The 19,679-nt window shown below is 37.1% G+C and overlaps 1 protein-coding gene and 1 long non-coding RNA gene across 3 annotated transcripts in view; one reads left to right on the top strand and one right to left on the bottom strand.

Annotated features, from left to right (window-relative positions):
- Positions 1-13,561, top strand: part of LOC117312468 (uncharacterized) — a 264,175-nt gene extending 250,614 nt beyond the window's left edge. The window contains exon 5 of one of the 2 annotated variants that reach the window (XR_004526801.2): positions 13,469-13,561. This is a non-coding gene — a long non-coding RNA (uncharacterized lncRNA). Of the gene's footprint in view, positions 1-8,411; positions 9,810-13,468 lie in introns of those variants that run through there. The other variant, XR_012331927.1, reaches the window with a different exon arrangement.
- TACR3 (tachykinin receptor 3) overlaps positions 1-15,346 on the bottom strand; it is a 58,710-nt gene extending 43,364 nt beyond the window's left edge. The window contains exon 1 of the mRNA XM_004312459.4: positions 14,802-15,346. Coding sequence (XP_004312507.1) covers positions 14,802-15,346 — 545 coding nt within the window. The remainder of the gene's footprint in view (positions 1-14,801) is intronic.
- Positions 15,347-19,679: the final 4,333 nt, after the last annotated feature.

Here is a 19,679-nt window from a genome sequence, read left to right as displayed (position 1 = left end):
AATACAACATGGTATAGCCACTGTGGAAAGCAGTTCCACAATTTCTTATAAAGTTAAATATACATTTACCAAATGACCCAGTAATCCCACTCCTACTTATTTACTCTAGAGAAATGAAAACTTGTTTTCACACAAAAATCTTTAATGGATGTTTATGATCTATGAATAGATCATAATTGTTCAAAACTAGAAACAACCTAAATACCCTGCAAAGGGGGAAGAACAAATAAATTTTGGTGCCTCCATACAAAGAATACCCTCAGCAATAAAAAACGAGCAAACTTTTGATACACTCAACAACTTAGATCTCAGAGATGTTATGGTGAGTGAAAATAGCCAGTCTCAAAGTTCACATATTGTATGATTATATTAATATGATATTTTCCCCAAAAGACCAGACTACAGTGGAGCAAGATAAATCAGTGCTTCCCAGGTTTTAGGGCAGAGAGCGGGTATGAATACAAAGGTATAGCATGAGGGAGTTTGTTTGTAGTAATGAAATTGTTTTGTGTCCTGATGGTGGTGACTATTGCATGAATAGATTCATGCATTAAAAATCCTAAATCTGTACATCAATTAAAGTCAATTTTAGTACATGTTAATTTAAAAATTAAATAAAGTTATGTAATTAAAATTTACATTTCCACACATCATGGGATCAAATTTGTGACTTCTAATCATATTAGACATTCTTGGTGTTAAAATGTTTGTGTGAAAGGGGTTACCATGTAAACACTAACCAAAGATAAGATTGTCTAGAGGCTGTCATATAGAGTGAAGTAAGTCAGAAAGAGAAAAACAACTATTGTATATTAACGCATATATGTGGAATCTAGAAAAATGGTAGATGAACTGGTTTGCAAGGCAGAAATAGAGACACAGATGTAGAGAACAAATGTATGGACACCAAGGGGGGAAAGTGGTGGTGGTGGGATGAATTGGGAGATTGGGATTGACATATATATATACTAATATGTATAAAATAGATAACTAATAAGAACCTGCTGTATAAAAATAAAATTCAAAAAACATCACAAAAATTAGGCTTTAAGGCATGAGGTGTTACTAAATGTAAAGAGGGACATTTCATAATGATAAAAGGGATAAATTCATAGGAAGGCATAACAGTCCTAGATTTGTATAAATATTGCTTCAAGATATACAAAGCAAAATGGACAAAACTAAAATGAGAGATACATTCCCAATCATAGTTGGACTATCACACTTTTCTCAATAACTGATAGAAGAAGACAAAACAACAACAAAAACAACTAGTAAAGACAAAAAAAGATTTGAACATAACAAATGTGATGTAATTATAAAGGATCATTCATTATGTCAACAATTCTTTCCATTTTTTTGAAACGTATATGTTGCTTGTAGTTTTTCATTGTTTTTTCATTTGTTTTTACTGAATGAACCCTTTAGAATGTTCTCTGCTAAAAATTAGCAAATGGAAAAATTAACAAATTAAACATATCCAAATAGAAGATGAATGGAAATTACTACGCAAAGGTAATGAAACTCAGGATGAGTTGTATGGAACAGGTTACAGCAAAGGCAGAACGATTGTCCAGGTTTCTACAAGTAAATTAATAACAGAATAAAAGAGTAATGAGGAAGCATATGAACATTTAGATCTTTCTACAAAGTAAAATTGTGGTAGAATAATTTTGTCCTGCTTTATAGAATGTTACATTTTCCCCTTAGATTATTAAATACACATTTTGGAAATATAGCAGAGGCCCCTCACAATCCTGTGAGTTACTTCCAGGAACTGGACCATGATCCCACTGTATATATCAGAGAAACACCCCCTCATGCTTCTAGCAGGATGAAGGGGAAAAGGACTTTTTAAACACATCAGAGACTATTCTTCTTAAGACAGATGTTTCTCTCCCTTTAGATGGGACAGATGTCTAGAGTAGGTTAGAGTTGGCTATTTCCCTTCTCCCAAGTGGAAGGCTGATGCAGCTGGACTGGAGTATATCCTCCCCTCAGGACAGTTAGACTCCGATAATACCCCAGCAGATTAAACTCTGGCCAACTAGTTTCCTCTGAGGGCAGTCCTTGTTAAGAAGTAAAAAACAAACTTATGGTTATCAGGGGGGAAAGAGCAGGGGAGGGATAAATTGGGAGATTGGGATTGATATACGTACACTATACTATATGTAAAACAGATAACTAATAAGGACTTACTGTATAGCACAGGGAACTCTACTCAATACTCTGTAATGACCTATATAGAAAAAGAATCTAAAAAAGAGTGGATATATGTATATGTATAACTGATTCACTTTGCTGTACAGCAGAAACTAACACAACATTGTAAATCAACTTTACTCCAATAAAAATTTTTAAAAAAAATAAAGGGAGGGAAAAAAATGAGAAACACTTGTGAAGTTCACAGAACAGAGGCATAGGCTCACTAAATGACTGAGACCCAATTATAGGACTCTAGAATGCTTCCCCTTCCTCCGTACCTCACCACCACATTACTAACAGTCTATTTAGAGCAGTTCCTTTTATCCAGAGCATCATGTCCAGCTATCAAAAGACAAAAAAAAACCCAAAAACAAAACCTGAAGAGATGAAGCAAGCATGAGAACCAGGCATAGAAGGGATGTTGGAATTATCATACTGGGAATTTAAAACAACTGGATTAATATCATAAGGGCTCTAACTGATAAAGCAGACAGCATGTAAGAATAGCTGGGCGATGTAAGCAGAGAGATGGAAATCCTAAGAAAGAAAGAACCAAAAGAAGTGCTAGAGTTGAAAAACACTGCAACAGAAATGAAGAATGCGTTTGATGGGTTTATTAGTAGACTGAGCATGGCTGAAGAAAGAACCTCTGAGCTAGAGTATATATAAGTAGAATTCATAAAAACTGAAAAGCAAAGAAAACAAAGACTGAAAAAACGGAAGAGAATATCCAAGGACTGTGGGACAACTACAAAAGATTTAACATATGCATAAGGTTCCCAAAAGGTTCCCAAAACCTTAACAGACACCTCACCAAAGAAGATATGCAGATAGTAAATAAGCATACAAAAAGATGCTCCACATCATATATCACCAGGTAAATGCAAATTAAAACAACAATGAGATACCACTACACACCTATAGAATGGTGAAAATCCATAACACCAGATGCTGGAAAGGATGTGAAGCAACAGAAACTCTCATACATTGCTAGTGGGAATGCAAAATGGTTCAGCCACTTTGGAAGACAGTTTGGCTGCTTCTTAAAAAACTAAACATACTATTACTGTATGATCCAGCAGCAGTTGTGCTCCTTGGTATTTACCAAATAGAGTTGAAGATTCATGTCCACAAAACAAAACAAAACAAAATAAACAAAACAAAAACCCACAAAAAACCAAAACAACAACAAAAATCAAACAAAACCCTGCACATGGATGTTTACTGCAGCTTCATTCATAATTACCAAAAACTTGAAAGCAACCAGGATGTCCTTCATTAGATGAATGAATAAATAAACTATGGTATTGGTTTGGCCAAAAAGTTCGTTTGGTTTAAAGTTAAAATAAAAGACACATTTTTCATTTTCATGAGTAACTTTATTGAACAACGTATTCATTAACCAAACGAACCTTTTGGCCAACCCAATACATCAGATGATGAAATATTCACTGCTAAAAAGAAATCTAGTATCAAGCGATGAAAAAACATTAACAAATCTTAAATCCATATTACTAAGTGAAAGAAGTCAATCTGAAAAGGCTACATACTGTTTGATGCTAACTATGCGATTATGGAAAAGACAAAACTATGGACACAATAAAAAGATCAGTATTTGCTAGGGGTTCAAGGGAATAGGGTTGAATAGGCAAAGCACAGAGAATTTTCAGGGGAGTGAAAATACTCTGGAGGAGACAATAATAATGGTTACATGTCATTACACATTTGCCTAAATGCATCGGATGTACAACACCAAGAGTGAAGCCTAATGTAAACTATGGACTTTGGGTGATTATGATGAGCCAGTTAGGTTCACCAGTGGTAAAAAATGTACCGCTCTGGTGGGAGATGTTGATAACAGGGAGGCTATGCAAGTGTGGGGGGCAGAGGATATATAGGAAATCTCTGTACCTTCCCTCAATTTTGCTGTTAACCAAAAATTGCTCTAAAAATAAAGTCTTAGAAAAAAATATAAAGGTATCATGAGTAGTTTGAATAGTGTTTACTTTATTCTTTCATATAACATATACAGAGCCAACATGTTTTCTATACCTTGGAAGAGTGTTATACTCCTTTGTGAGTTTGAATCAGCTTCCAACATTTTATCCTTGAACTTTGAAAGTGGTGAAGTATCTGAGATTTTTTTTTTCTTCATATGAAGATTTTTGCCAGTTCTCTTCCTCTGGGACATCTTCATCATTTGTCACTATCATCTTCCTCATTCATGTTGATAAATTCACCTTCACTAATTTCCTCTGGCTGCATATTTAGAGTCTCTTGTAAAGTGACTGTCAACATTCTCTTATTCAGCTATTCTTCTTCATCTTCACCTATACTGGATTTGAATTTCACTTTCAGTGTTATCACTTTTTATTTCTTCCTCTTTGTTGGCAAGTCCTTCTCTTGATTAGCCATTTTTCTAAGGTGTCATTTGAGTTTATCATTGAAAGACAGTGAGGCACTGCAACTATGTGCTTTGCTGTCTGTGCATGAACTGACTAAGATAATCAGTGACCAATCAGTAACAGATTTTGAAAAATAGGAATATGATTGGTCACTGATTATGAAGTACATCTGTTATTTGTGGAGTGATTCATGAGAGCTTAAGAGCTAGCAGATAATTTTTTACATTATGCAAGTACTCACAGTTAATGGGACATGGTAAGAAAAACTTGAGCCATGCTGTTGAGGGGACTGGTGTTATATAAATAAATCATCTTGGTAACTGAAATTTGTGCAAAGCAAGGATTGCGTGTATTGAATTGTGCATGCATAGAATTGGTTATGTGTGTGTGTGTTCTTTGGCATATGTGTTCTATTTTTGAGCTGCTAAAACTTTAAAATGGTGTCCTTTTATATGTTTCTAAGGAGACCTTATTCAGTTTCATTCTTGTTCATTAAAGATAGTCTCATCAATGGTTTTGTGACTGGTCAATAGGGATTGTCAGTAATTTCTTACATAGGAAAGCATTGTACTCTATTATTTAAAAAATATTATTATACTAGTTTGTTTGTGAAATACCACAGCCTTCAACATGAAATTTAGCTTATGTAAATCTTTGTTGAAGAGATACTGAAAATATTTTTATTTTAGGAGTAAAACATTTTAAGTTAATGAAAACATGATGTAAGTTTAAGAGTTTTGAATTTATTTTATACCACGTAGTTAACTTAATGGGGAAAACGGCCTTCATATATTTATTTAATTTGAAGGTATAAAAATCAATACATATGGCACTGTGACGTCTTTTAAATTCAGTAAGTTTATTCATCTAAGAATTCTGAATTGTGATTAATAGTACTTATTCAACATAAACACTCAATTTGTGAGTTTTTAATTTCTTCAAAATTGTTTCCTATGCTCATTTGAAAATCTCCTAATCATTTTCTTTATAGATGATACAGTTTAGTATGATAATCACATATTAGGTTGTATAGAATATTTTAAATGTTTTTATCTAAATAGTAACTACTCATAGCCAATTTATTAGGAGATATTTTCTATACTTCTATAAAATAAGGAACTTAAAAAATGCTTCTACATTTCTGTGTTTTACTGCTCTAACACTATAAATGTGCTTTCCCCTGCTATGTGTTCCCAGTTACCATAGACTCTATCTATTCTTCATTTACTCAGTTGAGACACAGGTCTAGCCTTGTCTTCATGGAACTTAGAATCCAGTAGGGCAGACATACAAAAAACAATAAACATTGCAGATGAGCTAATTATATAGTATATTAGAAGGTGATACATGTGGTAAAGAAAAATTTAAAGCAATTTCAAATAGAGTAGTCAGGGTCCAGAAGTAGTACAGGTAATGAACAATATGTCTGGAGTAAGAGTGTTTCACACAGAGTGTAAGATCCTGAGGTGGAAACACGCTTAGTATATTGATGTAACAGAGGAATGCAGTGATGGTGGAGCAGAGCAGTGGAGTGTAAGTAGTAGGAGATAAGGTTGGAGAGTAACAAAGAACCAGTTACTATAAATTCTTATAGACCGTTGTAGGAACTTTGATTTCTACCCTGAGAGAACTGAGGTGCCATTGGAGGATTTGTAGAGGGGATATATTATCTGACACATTACAGGATCTCTCCGATTGTTGCATTGAGAACAAACCAAAGGGGAACAAAAGCAGGGGTAGGGAAACCAGTTAGGTGAGAAATGATATTGACTTGGACTAGGGAGGCAACAATAGACATCTTAAGGAGTGATTAGATTCTACATATATTTTGAAAGTAAAAGTGATTAGATTTTCTGATTGATTGGACATAGAGTATGAAAGAAGAGATGAGTGAGAATACTTCCAAGAGTTCTGACCTAGGGTTCAGATTTTTGACCTCAGAAGATTGTAGGAGCAGTAAGTTTCAGAGGAAAATCAGGAACTTAGTTTGGAGCATGTAAATTCTGAGATGCTTATTAAACTTTCAGATGTTGAAGTTCAATAGATTATTGGATTTAGGACTCTGGTGGACTACAACTGAGGGATTCAAGTGAAGATATTAATTACAGTTTCATTAGGATATGGGACATGTTTGTCTTGTTTATTCCAGTGTGCCCCATATCTATACAATGTTAATACTTAGAAGGTACTTAAGAAATAGCTATTGAGTGAATGACTACAAATATAGTGATTTGTGTGCTGGTAAATGTTTAACCACAGCACTCTAAGGAAAAAAAAACACAGAAACAAAACAAAACTCATGACTTCTAGCATTTGCAAATTTCTGTGGTGTAAATACTCCTACCATGATTTCAAGCTACCAAAGTAACATCACTAAATGCAGAGTTGAGAAGAAATGTGCGCAATTGATTCCCTCTAACAAGTATAAATCAGCTCCAGAGCACAATTGAGCCCTTTGTTGCTTAGTGATAAAATCAGATACACATTTTCCTTACTTACAGGTATGCGTAAAGGAAAAATTTAAATAACCTTGATACTTGGGCAGATTTGAAGGTAAAAAAAGTCATAGATAATAATACAAACTCAAAATGGGGGACTTCTTAAGCAAATATTTAAAAACTTTTGTCATATACCAGACTAAATAATAGAAATACTAAGCTAATTTATCCCTGTATCTTTAGGCAGTCTTCTAAATTACTCCACATAGGTGTGATATCTTTACATAATTCCTGGGGAAAAGATTTCACAGTTTACAAAATAATCCATTGTAATGTTAAGGTACTCTTTTGCCAGAGATGTCTTCATGATTTCTAAATTAGCCTAGAAAGTGTGTTAAAAATGTTTCCATAAAACATCTATCACTAAAAACCTATACAAAGTTTAATCAAGTTGTTCTCTCCTTGAGTCTAAACTCTTTAGCGTGTATCTCAGAGTCATTATTAGGTCCTTAAACAGTATTTATTTATTTAATTAATATTTAAAAATTTTTATAGTGATAAAATATACCAAACATAAAATTTACCATTGTAACTCTTTTTAAGTGTACAGTTCAGTGGTACATTCACATTATTGTGCAACCATCACCACCATCCATCTTCAGAACTTTAATTAATTAGCAATGTATTTTGTTTCATGTAAAAGAAGTACATTTTGTTGTAGATAATTAGAAAAGGAAAAGTATAAAGGAAAACAAAATTACCCAAAATCTCAGCATTCAGAGAAAATCAAATCTATATCTACCTTATTGCACATATAGAATTATATCAGACTGTTAAATCCATAGTCTAAAAATTCATCGTGTGTTAGAGATCCTGCTGAGTCTAAAGTGGGATTCAGACTCTGTGTCTAATGAAGTGGTGGGGCTTCAAACCCCAGTTGTATATTTTGCACCGTTTATCCAACATACCAGTGAGCAAGTCTCAGTAAGAATGGTGTATTCTCAAAGCAATGAGGCATAGGGAAGTAGGGAAACAACTCCTCATCCTGGACATGTGGTTTAGAGCTGAGCCCCAGGGAGAGAGAATTGCAAGTAGAAGATGAAGGAACACTGATCTTTAAGAATTTGTTAATGGAGCAAAGATTAGGGACGAGATAATTCCTCCAAATTCTATTTGGAACACAAATAGACATCACAAAAACTTCAGGCGGAGGGCAGTTTGTAATTTATGACTTCTGCAGATTTGGATGCAATATGCCCAAAACAACTGGAGAAAGGCATGGCTTCTTCCAGAGACACTATTATGTTCTGTACCAAAGTGCTGACATTGCTGTTTCTTTCTTTCTGTCTCTCTCTCTGGCCAGGGTATGGTGAGGAGAATGGAAGTGCTAAGGAGGACTACTCATGAACTCTCATCAGACTTTCCTAATTGGAGACTAGCAAGAAATAATTGGAGACTAGCAAGAAATGGTTTATAAGCAAAGGTTATAAAAAGATTAAAAAATTTTGGATATGCATGTTAATGTTAGCACATTTATATACATGTGCCTAGAGACTTGAAAGAACTGATGTTATATTCAAATGTAATTTTAAAATTTCTACATAGAATTTCATTTTTAGATGCCTCATCATTCATTTCTTTTTGTTGAGCTTTTTAGTTGTTTTCAGTTCTTTGAATTTTGATTTGAAAAATATCTTTGAACATGTTGGAAAATTGCACCCTGAAAGATTTTTGACAATATATACCCAACTGTTAGATTAAACCATATGAAATATTAATTGACATTTTAAACTATTAAAAACTGGCAATTACATATGGTTCAATCTAAAATCATGTGTTAAAATGCCATGTTTACTACAACTTAGCAATCTCTGCCGATTTTAATGGAAAAAAGTTATATCTCATCACTTTAATTTTTATTTGATTACTTTTATGATTCTTTTATTCAGGAATCTGGATTGTGTGCTTACCATGTGCAAAACAGTATGATAGGCATAAGGATACAATAAAGACTAAGAACAGAGGGAACTTGTCTTTATGATGTTTATGTTTATTAGAGGAAATTATTAATCAAGTATTCTTAATTTAATATATAAAAATGCTATGTCTAACATATGCTAAGAGAATCTACAAAGTGACATTTAATTTAAATTGGGAGGCTTATGGAACGTTTCCCTGTGAAATGAGATTCAAGCTCTTATCTAAATGAGGAGTATGTTCAACTAATGAGGAATGGGCAGAAGGGAATTTGAGACAGAAGGAAAACTGTGTTTAAGGGCTTTGTGGCAAAAAGATAGCATCGCACATTTAGGGACTTGAAAGAGGATCAGAGTGGCTAGAACAAAGATTAGGAAGTTGAGGTATAGTATGAGTTGAAGTTGGACAGGTCAAGGAACCAGGCTATCCAAGGTATTATTATCTGGATTAAGAATATTCTTCGTCTCTTAACAGCAATGGGAAAACATTGTAGCATTAAGTAGGAGTGCAGAAATATCTTCTTACATATACTAAGGTGGATTAAGATTGGTTGTGGGGAGACCAATTAAGAGGTGGGGGTAGAGTCAGAAAGAAGGTAATAGATTGGGAGCTATTTGAACAACTGAATGGATGCTTGTACTGTTTATTGAAATGGGGAACACTGGAAGAGAAAGAGGTTTGGAGGTAAGATAATGGGTTTGGAGGAGTTTGAGGAGCTTTTCAGACCCCAAGTGGAAATGTCAGGTACAGGAGCAGAGCTCAAAGACGGTTTAGAGGATTTTAAGCTGGTGATCCATTTACTTTTTGAGTTTTAAAACATATGTATGTATTATTTCTATCTTATATGTACTTACTGTAATTTAAACAATTAAAGTAAAAATGTTATAGAGTAAGATAAACATCTATATCTTCATAACATATAATGTCCAAGATTTATAATTTGTTCAATAAATTTTAATAACCCTGTATGGTAAATTTAAAATGACATGAAAATGTGGCACTATTTTAGTAATTAAAAAATATATCTTTATTTATACATGTACATAATGTAATATGTGAGATATACATATTACAAAAAATGAGGGGAGAGTTGAAATGTGAACATGAAGATCATAGATAGGCTATATTTGGGGTGTAGGACAATTACAGGTAAATTTAACTTTCTAATATTTCTATTTTTAATTGTTTTCACTGTGCATGTATGATCCTTATAATGCATGAGGGGAAAATAAGTTTCAGTAAGAGACTGGCATAGAGGATGGATCAGGATCAGAGACTGGGGACTGGAATGAGAATGATTTGTAGAGCTTTTGCCATATGTTACAACTTTGAATTATCTGATTCTCAAGCTATATCCAAAGTTCAGGTGGAAAAAAATACTTTTGGAGGAAATACATTTTATCCTTTTTTGTAGTTTTTTCAATGCAACAAACCAGACCATCTGGAAACTGTGCTCAGATAGAGGTTTTACCCTGAGAATATCATTCACTGAGTTCTGCTTTGGCATATGTCTTTGGCCTACTCAGAGGAATGCTAAGCAAACACCTATGGGAAATCTTCTTTTGCATTTATGACACTGTGGTTGAGGACACTGTCCTCTTAATTACCCATACAAAGAATTTCTTGAAACTCAAATATCAGAAATTCCTAAGCCCTTAAGGAATGTGTATATATTGTTTATACAGGCAGTGTAAACAAATTTACTGATTTTATTTCCTTTTTTGTTTGTTCACTAAGAGGCTCAGAGACATATTTGAAGCTTAACTTTCATAAATTATTGGGACTCTTTGACCTGAATGTCCATGTTATAACTTCACTCCCATCTTGTTTCTATTTTCTCCCTTTCTATTTTTCCCAGTTTTAATTTTTCATTCATTTATATTTGTCTACTTTATTGTATGGATTGTTATGTGTCTTCTATAATTCAAAGGAAAACCAATTAGATAATAGAAAAAATGGAAACTGTTCATTCAAAAGTGAAAAATGAAGCTGTGGGTTTGAATGAGATCACTTAGAAATAGAGAATAAAGTAAGGACAAAATCAGGTCCAGGATTTGGTATTGTGGAACCTATGCATTTAATTACTACATAGAGGCAGAGAATTAGAAATAATTCTAATTATTGAGAATTAATAATGCCATGGAAGAGAGGCTGAGGGGGTAGGAGGTGATCAGACAGTGGAAGCCAAGAGGCAATAGCCACCTGTGAGGAATACTACTAAAAGGTCAAGGAAGTCGAGGATTAACATGCTCACTGGATTTCTCAATAAGGCTCTTTGGGTAGAGTGTTGGGAAAAGAGTTCAGATTTGAATGTCTTGAGAAGCAAATAACAGGTGAAAAATGGAGATACAGAATATAAGCAATCCATAATTTAATGTTTGTTAGACACTTTTATTTCTTCTTTTGTGAATTGTTTGTTACTTTTGTTCTTTTTATATTAGAGATACATATTTTTATTAGTGTGTAAGAATATGTTATATATTCAGCATTTTTTATACTGTGTCTGTTAAATATGATATAAACTCCTTTTTCTCCCAGTGTTGTTAATGTAACATTGATATCAACTGGAGTTCTGCTAGTTATCTAAGAGACACTTCTGATTTCACCTTACTTTGTGATAATTTTATGTTTCATTCATTCAATTAATACACATTTATTGCTTTCATTATGTACTCAGGATTAATTTTATAAGAATTTGAATTTGATAGTTTTAATCGAACTTTCACAGCACACTACAGCAGTAATTTTAGTGACTGCAAATGGGATATTTTAAAATCCTTGAATAATAACTACAAATTGTAAAAGGAGCTAAAGATTCATAAAAAAATTTTCTAAAAGTAATCTTTTCCAAAGCATAGTTTTAGTTACTGTTTTGCAAAGAATGCAAATGTAAACCAGTTTATCTTGGGCTAAGCTCATGCCGTTTATCATCTGGGCTAAATAATGAGTCAAGTCTTATTGTAATAAAGAATGTAACTGCATGGGCAGTGGCTCTCCCTAAAGTAGAGAGGAATGAGGAGATTGGCTCAGGCACTAGAATTAAAGACTGATAAAGATGTTTTTAAAAAAAATTTACCGAAGTATTTATAACCATAATATTTAAAGCAATGGTAAAATTTACCACAATACATTTAGATAATTTGTTACCACATTCAGGCCTTATGATTTTTTGTGACTATATATTTTTATCTGTCCATAATAAGCTTCAAAAGAAATAGAGGTTCTATGAATACTTTGCATAACAGCTTTATGAGAAGCAAATTTTTTAAAGTATAGCATATAAGATAACTTTTTATCTATTTGGCTAAAAATATAACTTACTTCAGTTAGATTAAATATTTATTTTACAAATTATTTATGTCAGGTGTCCCTGGGTTTGAAGAATATAAAGCATTTTTTGCTGTGTTTGTTAATGCTTTTGAATTATTAAATAAAACATGTTAAATTACTTCCTTAAGGTTTCCAGGTAAAAAACAGTGACTGTCACTTAAAAAATTCTTCAAATATTTTAATCAGTACTGGACCCTATGCCCTGAAATTGTCCCTTACCATATGTTAATAAACCTTCCTAGAGTTTCTAACTTAACTTCAAAAATGTGCTTAGAAAATGGAAGAAAATATTTTCTATTTTCTAATATCCCTGTATGTCAAGTGGGATATGCCATACATTTTTAAAAAGATAATATTTCATTATAAACTGTTCTATTAATTTTCTAACACCTGCATTCTCAATTAAAACATAGGTAATATATATGTAAGATGTGTTATATATAAAGTAGAGCAAGATTAGAGGCAATTTCACTTGTTCTCCAACTTGGGGTTAATTTTATTTCTTTTTGTACTCACCTCTGTCCCTACAAAAATGAAGTGGTGAGATACTTGTGGAAAATCAGAGATAAAGGGGAAAGGAAGATTGGCAGTTTCAGAGGCTTTTTTTTTTTTCCGATACGCGGGCCTCTCACTGTTGTGGCCTCTCCTGTTGCGGAGCACTGGCTCCGGGCGCGGGCGCGCAGGCTCAGCGGCCATGGCTCACGGGTCTAGCCGCTCCGTGGCATGTGGGATCTTCCCGGACCGGGGCACAAACTCGTATCCCCTGCATCGGCAGGCGGACTCTCAACCACTGCGCCACCAGGGAAGCCCTCAGAGGCTTTTAAAATGTGGTTTTATGCTTACTTATCCTAGTTAGTGGCAACTAACCATTGCTCCTTCAATTTAACCCCCTGGGCGTGGCATTTGAAAATTGTTTCTAAAGCTTTATGTCATCAAGACCTCTACGATCACTATTTCAAAATAGTAAACACAGAGGATGGACTTACGGAAAAAAAAAGTAGTTTTTTCTCATAATGGTGGCTTAATGTAGTAAGAATTAATATTAAGCCTCATTTTACTTTGAACAAGTTCGTTAATATAGAAAAAAAGTGTTTTTTTTTTTTATTTTCACAGATGAGGACATTGTTACTTGAAGTTAAAGTGACTTCAACCCCCTCCCCCGGCCTCCATGTATCCCCCTTGCAAGCTGCCAATCATAAAATGAAGACTAAAATCAACTGGTGTGTTTCTTTTTTAGCATAACATTGAATTAAAATGTAACTGTCAGTGACAGGTAGCGGTTTACCATTGTGTTAACACAGTATGCATAGTCCATAATGTTCAATATGAGAAAGAAAAAAAGCACACAGAAATTTCATAAACTGGAACCCGAGGACAACTATTGGAGGTCTCTCCAACTTCTTAAAATTGCTTGAGAATCTCAGAATCCCCACTGTAGTTGGGGGGACATTCTAAAAGATTATCTTCAACAGTTATAAAGCAGTGTGCCTCATTTCTTTTTCTTCTTCTTCTTTTTTTTTTTTTGCGGTACGCGGGCCTCTCACTGTTGTGGCCTCTCCTGTTGCGGAGCACAGGTTCCGGACGCTCAGGCTCAGCTGCCATGGCTCACGGGCCCAGCCGCTCCGCGGCACGCGGGATCTTCCCGGACCGGGGCACGAACCCGTGTCCCCTACATCGGCAGGCGGACTCTCAACCACTGCGCCACCAGGGAAGCCCGGTGTGCCTCATTTCTTAACCACTTATTCTTTGGGCTTTTTGTTGTCCATCATCTGAATGACTTGGATGCCATCTTCCAGACACAGGGTTTACCATCTCATGGCCTTCACAGATTACTGCAAGTGAAATCTACCTGAAACACTGTGGAAACTGCTAGCTGACGGCAATCATTTGGAGGGAGCTTATTGCCTCTGATGGATCCTCCATAACTGGGAGACCAAACCAGTGTTGGCCTTGGGGCAAGGATGGGTAAGGGGATGGACCAGCAAACCAGAGGGAGGAGAAGGGTAACTTATCATTCATTTCTCTGACAGAATAACGACTGACAGAAGGAAAGCCAAAAAGTACATTTTACAGATAACATAATTTTTGTGGCAATTGCTTGAAGCCATCTGAGAAAATGTGCGAGTACTAAGCGTTTCTAGCTGAGTTTGTCCTACTTGGAATGACAGATTTTCCCCATCTCTCTCATTCACCTTCTTCAGTCCTTCTAGATGCCCTTAATGGGGATCAGGGGGATTAGGGTGGGAGGGGGGAGGCCATAGAAGCAGAAACCAGTTCAGCCATTAGAAGACTACAAATGGGTTAGTGACCTCCTCTCTTCAAGAACTTTTAACTGGTCCCTTTCCTTTTATCAAACCCATTTTGTCACCATTTCCTTTGTAACCTTATCCCACCGCCCAGCTCCTCTCTCCCTCCCCCTCTTCCTCCCTCCCGGTCTTCTCCTCACCTGTCCACTGCAATGGCCGTCATAGAGTAGATGCTGGCGAACACCGCTGTGATAGGAAAGAAGTTCTGGAAGCGACAGTAGTTGGCGCCGAAGTACCACTCGCTGTGAAGCGCATAGATGAAGTTGACCAAGGTGTTGAAGGCGGCCATGGAGGCGTCGGAGAAAGCCAAGTTCACGAGGAAGTAGTTGGTGACGGTCCGCATGCGCTTGTGGGCCAGGATGATCCAGATGACGATGAGATTCCCGAAGACCGCCACGGCCACCACCACGCCGTACGCTAGGGACCAGAGCGCAATGCGCCAAGACGGCTGCACGAACTGGTTGGTGAGGTTGGCCCGGAACTGCGAAGGCGCCGCGGAGGCCGCGGCCAGTCCCAGCGTGGAGGAGGAAGCGGAAAGATTGCCGGCTTGGGCTAGCAGTTGCAGCCACTCGGGGTCAGCCTCTCCCGCGGCTGCCCCAGCCTCGAGCGCGGCACTCGGGTTCCCGGCGTCCGCACCCGCTGTTCCCCCGTCCGTCCAGTTCGCGGCTACGGGGAGCGAGGCCATAGCGATGAGTCGGCAACCCGGTTCCCCTCACTCAACCACTGCCCGCCCAGGCAGTCTCCCTCGAAGTTCTTCTCTGCTTCCCGGTAGCTTTGCTGCTCAGTAGACCTCAGCCCCGCCCGAAAGCGGGGTAGAAAGGTACCCACAGCCCTTTCTGGTTAAGGGATGCTTTGAACCTGCAGGTGATGGGGAGAAGGGAGGCACTTTCCCCGAGGAGTCTGCGAACCTAGCAGGCAGGCAGGATGAGACAGTCGGAAAAAGAGATGCTAAGGGCTGTCGCCCGCGGAGAACTCCGGGGTCGCCCCTGCGCGAGTTCCCAGGCACCGGCTGGAGCGCTGAGGATCGGGGGCTGCTGCGAGCTTTATAGTTTGTTATAGTGCCCTGCTTCCGTGACGTTGTGCGGAACTGACGAGCCCCTTCTTGGAATAAGATTGCCCTCCTTTCCTCCACCCCCGCCCTTTGGGTTTCATTCATTCGCTACTCGGCGGGTTGATACACTGAAGGAAGGGCTGCACTTTCTCATACGTAAAATCATTACAAGATTGTTTTTCGTCTTTTAACTTCAAGATAGTTTGCTGAGGTCCCTGCTTTCAGACATTTACTGTGGACTATTCTTTTCTAAACCAGTTTAACCATTCACCCGTAAAGCAAAGGCACGGTCCCCGGAGATTTTTCAGCTAGGGCTAGAGCATGTGTGGGTGCAGCCTACTGCGGACTGTGGGCACCGAGAGCCGCGCGCTTTGTTAGGTGCCACTGGTTTTGGGAATTTCACTCAACTTTCTGCTCGTGTGTTTCTATTCTCCCTTCTCAGATCCCGTTTCTTCTCGTTCCCCCTTCCCAAATCCACCCATTTCCCCTCTTCTTCTAATATCTATCACCAGAAATTCGACCCCTCCTCTCCCCCAGGCAGAGAGAGACTATGTTTTTTCCTGGAGGATTCTGCTCAGGTTGGAATGCCATAAAACAATGAGGGTAAATCAGAGATTCCAAGATGTAGATTTTCTTGAAACACAAGGACAAGACTTGAATTTCTTCATTGCTCTGGGATGAAAGTATCCTGTAAGCAATCTAAATACATACACATGGCTATACGGCTTTGGACATTTGGAGCCTTAGTTTTCAGGGCCTGACCATGAGGACACACTGATGAGGATGCAAGGATAACCTTAATTTCCTGGGCAGACAGGCAGGCCTGACTTCTGAGCTTTGGGTGAGAGCAGGTGAGCTGGAGTGTTCTGTGGAGTGCAAGCTGGAGCCTGTGCTTAGGTGGATCTCACAGACAATTTATCAAGATGTTCTGGGGGGCTTCCCTGGTGACACAGTGGTTGAGAGTCCGCCTGCCGATGCAGGGGACACGAATTCGTGCCCCGGTCCGGGAAGATCCCACATGCCGCGGAGCGGCTGGGCCTGTGAGCCATGGCCGCTAAGCCTGCGCGTCCGGAGCCTGTGCTCCGCATCCGGAGAGGCCACAACAATGAGAGGCCCGCGTACCACAAAAAAAAAAAAAAAAAAAAAAAAAAAAAAAGATGTTTTGGGGCCAAACTGTCTTTTATTAGTCTCTTGAGGGGCAGGTGAGAAGAGATTTAGGGTTACACGTATTTTAGCAATCCCCGCAAAACACTTGAACTCTTCCCCCCCCCCCCCACTTGAACTCTTTGAGCTTTGATTTCCTCACTTGAAAATGAAGATTTTTTTAAAAATCTAATTTTCAGGGTAATGATGGGAATGAGTAGTTTCAACAGCCTTTCGACAATACCAGACAGGAGGGAGACCTCAATAAATGTTAGTGCCCTTCTCTCTTGTTACAATGTGCATTTCATCGAAACATTTTCAGGTAAGATGTATTGGACAGCAAGTTTTATTTACTTCAAGAGAAAGTAGCTTGTGATTTCTGAACACTGTATTCTTTAGTTTCCCAGTTAAGTACCTATTCTTTAAAAACCCGAATTATTGCATAAGTGGACTTAGGGTGATTGGTAATGAATAATAGTTTCCTTCTTATAGTTCTTATGACAAAAAGGTAGTGTACATAAGTAAGTTTGAGGCAACCTGATAATAATTCTGTGGACACAACCCTACTTCAAAATAAATGCATGCTGAAAATGATAATTATCAAAGGTTATTATTTGCTATTTCTTCCCAGAAAGACCTGCAAAAACATGTGATAAATCATAAGTTAACAGACTCCACACTTCCTGCTTATTAATTCTAAATTAAATCATTTTCTTTTGAAAGGCAAATTACTTCTTTCTGTTAATTCACCATCTTGGGGAATTGCTTGAGTTACAAGTGAAAGCCTCTTTCTTCCCTAATGAAATCAATGGATAATTGTTAAAAAAAAATTCCTTTGTGTGAAACACACCATTTATCAAGATTAGGAAATGGGTCATGATGTGGTTTGGTAATTATGCATATTTTGATCAAATATTTACAGTTGTAAACTTAGTGGTGTGGAAATCTATTCAGTTTACACTGCTGTTTTACTTATCCATACAGAGCATTATAAGTTGTGATTTTGTCCTCATTGGACTTAAACATGAGTAGAAGATATGACAAAAATTGATTGGTGATAGAATTAGAAGAAGTTACAATGAAAGGCGTTTAAAGAGTTGTTTTCTTTCAGAGGAAGAGAGGGATCCAGCTCGTGGCTTTCCTTTTAGATCTGCCTTACGTAGAGAGACTTTCCCTGTGTCCCAGTAGAGTAGTTACTGTTCATGCGTTGCTTCAGTCATTCCTTCAATGTGTATTGAGTGTACTTCCTTCCAAATCTGTACCAAATACTAGGGATGTAGCAATGAGACAACCAGATACAAACCCTGTCCTCATGGAGCCTGTAGTCCAGTAGTGTTTTTGACATTAAAGCAAGTGTTAAGGGTAGTAGCATAGGAAGATGCAGAGAAAAATGGGAGTACGTAACTAAGTAGGAGGATGTGTGTCTACTGGATTCTGTTAACTTCGCTTAAAACATAAAATGAAGTGCCATAAAGAAAGATAGACTCAGCAGAAACTTATGCCTTGAAAAACGTGAAGGTTTAGGAGATAATGGTTAAGGAGGAAGTTTCCCAACTAAGAGAATTTGGTGAATAATCTGGCCATAGTAGCTCCAGAATCTGAATCTTGCTCTTATCTGAGCCTACTCTTCTTTTTTCCTAATTCTTTCTCATCCTCTTTCACTTACCGTAAGAACTCCAAAAGCCTTAGCCTTGGACCACTGAGGAAAGGAGCAGGGAGGCTGAGAAAATGTTAACCCACTAGAAGGTAACAGAGAGAATCCTATACTCCCACATTTAAAACCTGGGAGTGTGTGTGAGTATACACCTATGCAAATGTGTGAGGATCCTGGAAAATAAGCCAAGCATGGTATCCTAGGAGACATTAATAGGTTTTAGATAATAGTGTGTAAATCTTGGTTTGACTGAATAATTGTAATACAAATTATGATCATTTTTGTGAGTGCTTGCAGTTTATTCCTAATGACCAAGAAATGTTTGCCTATTTTATTATGCGTAATAGATTACATTTCTTCCAAATGTTATTTACTCTCCATATTTTTGCTTAGAATGCATACTGGTGATGTGCCCCAGTAATTTACTACAATTTACATTAATAGATTGGATGCTGGTCATATATTAATTATTTTTTCCTCTTTTACAACTCAAGGAAACGATATGGCATATTTCATGCTTGTATTTTTATTTTAACAGGCCTCCTAAAAATAAACATATCAGGGTAGAATTTCAGGTAGTGTTGCTGGCTAGTGAAAGAGTTATTTTCAGAAAGAAAAAGTCAAATTTCCAGATTTCTGTCTCTGACAATAATCTTCCATGTGACAGTTCTCCCACACTTTGAGCTTCAGTATGTTCATTGTTTCCCACTATGTTGAGATATCTTTTTCTTTTTACCAATGTTAGATCCTGATAGTCCACTCTTTGCTGCTTGCTTTATTTTTTACCTTTATTATTTCATCGTACCTGCTTTGCAGTTACACTGGGTCATTTCCACCCTCTGAGTTATGGACTCCAACAATCAGGCTGCTGAGTATTGCTGACAATCAACAATCGATCATCTCCACTTAATTGTGTAAACAGCTACTTAGCAGTTCTCGCTGTCTACCAGACCCTCTTTCCATGTGGGCCTGTGATCGGTTCTCAGCTGTTCTGCAATTCTCTTTCTTCTCCATCTTCCTCTCTATGCTCAGCAAATGATGTTATTTACAGTTTATCTGATAAAAGTAAGACCACCAGCCAAGAACTTCACATTTCTGTGCATTTCATCCATCTTTAAGTCATTTATTATTATCTCTGTGAAAGATCCTTGCTGGGTACAGTAATATCGG

Source organism: Tursiops truncatus, chromosome 5 (genome assembly GCF_011762595.2).
Source record: "Tursiops truncatus isolate mTurTru1 chromosome 5, mTurTru1.mat.Y, whole genome shotgun sequence".
NCBI lineage: Eukaryota > Metazoa > Chordata > Mammalia > Artiodactyla > Delphinidae > Tursiops > Tursiops truncatus.
The sequence above is the reverse complement of the archived record's forward strand: the minus strand, read 5'-3'. Positions and strand labels throughout refer to the sequence as shown.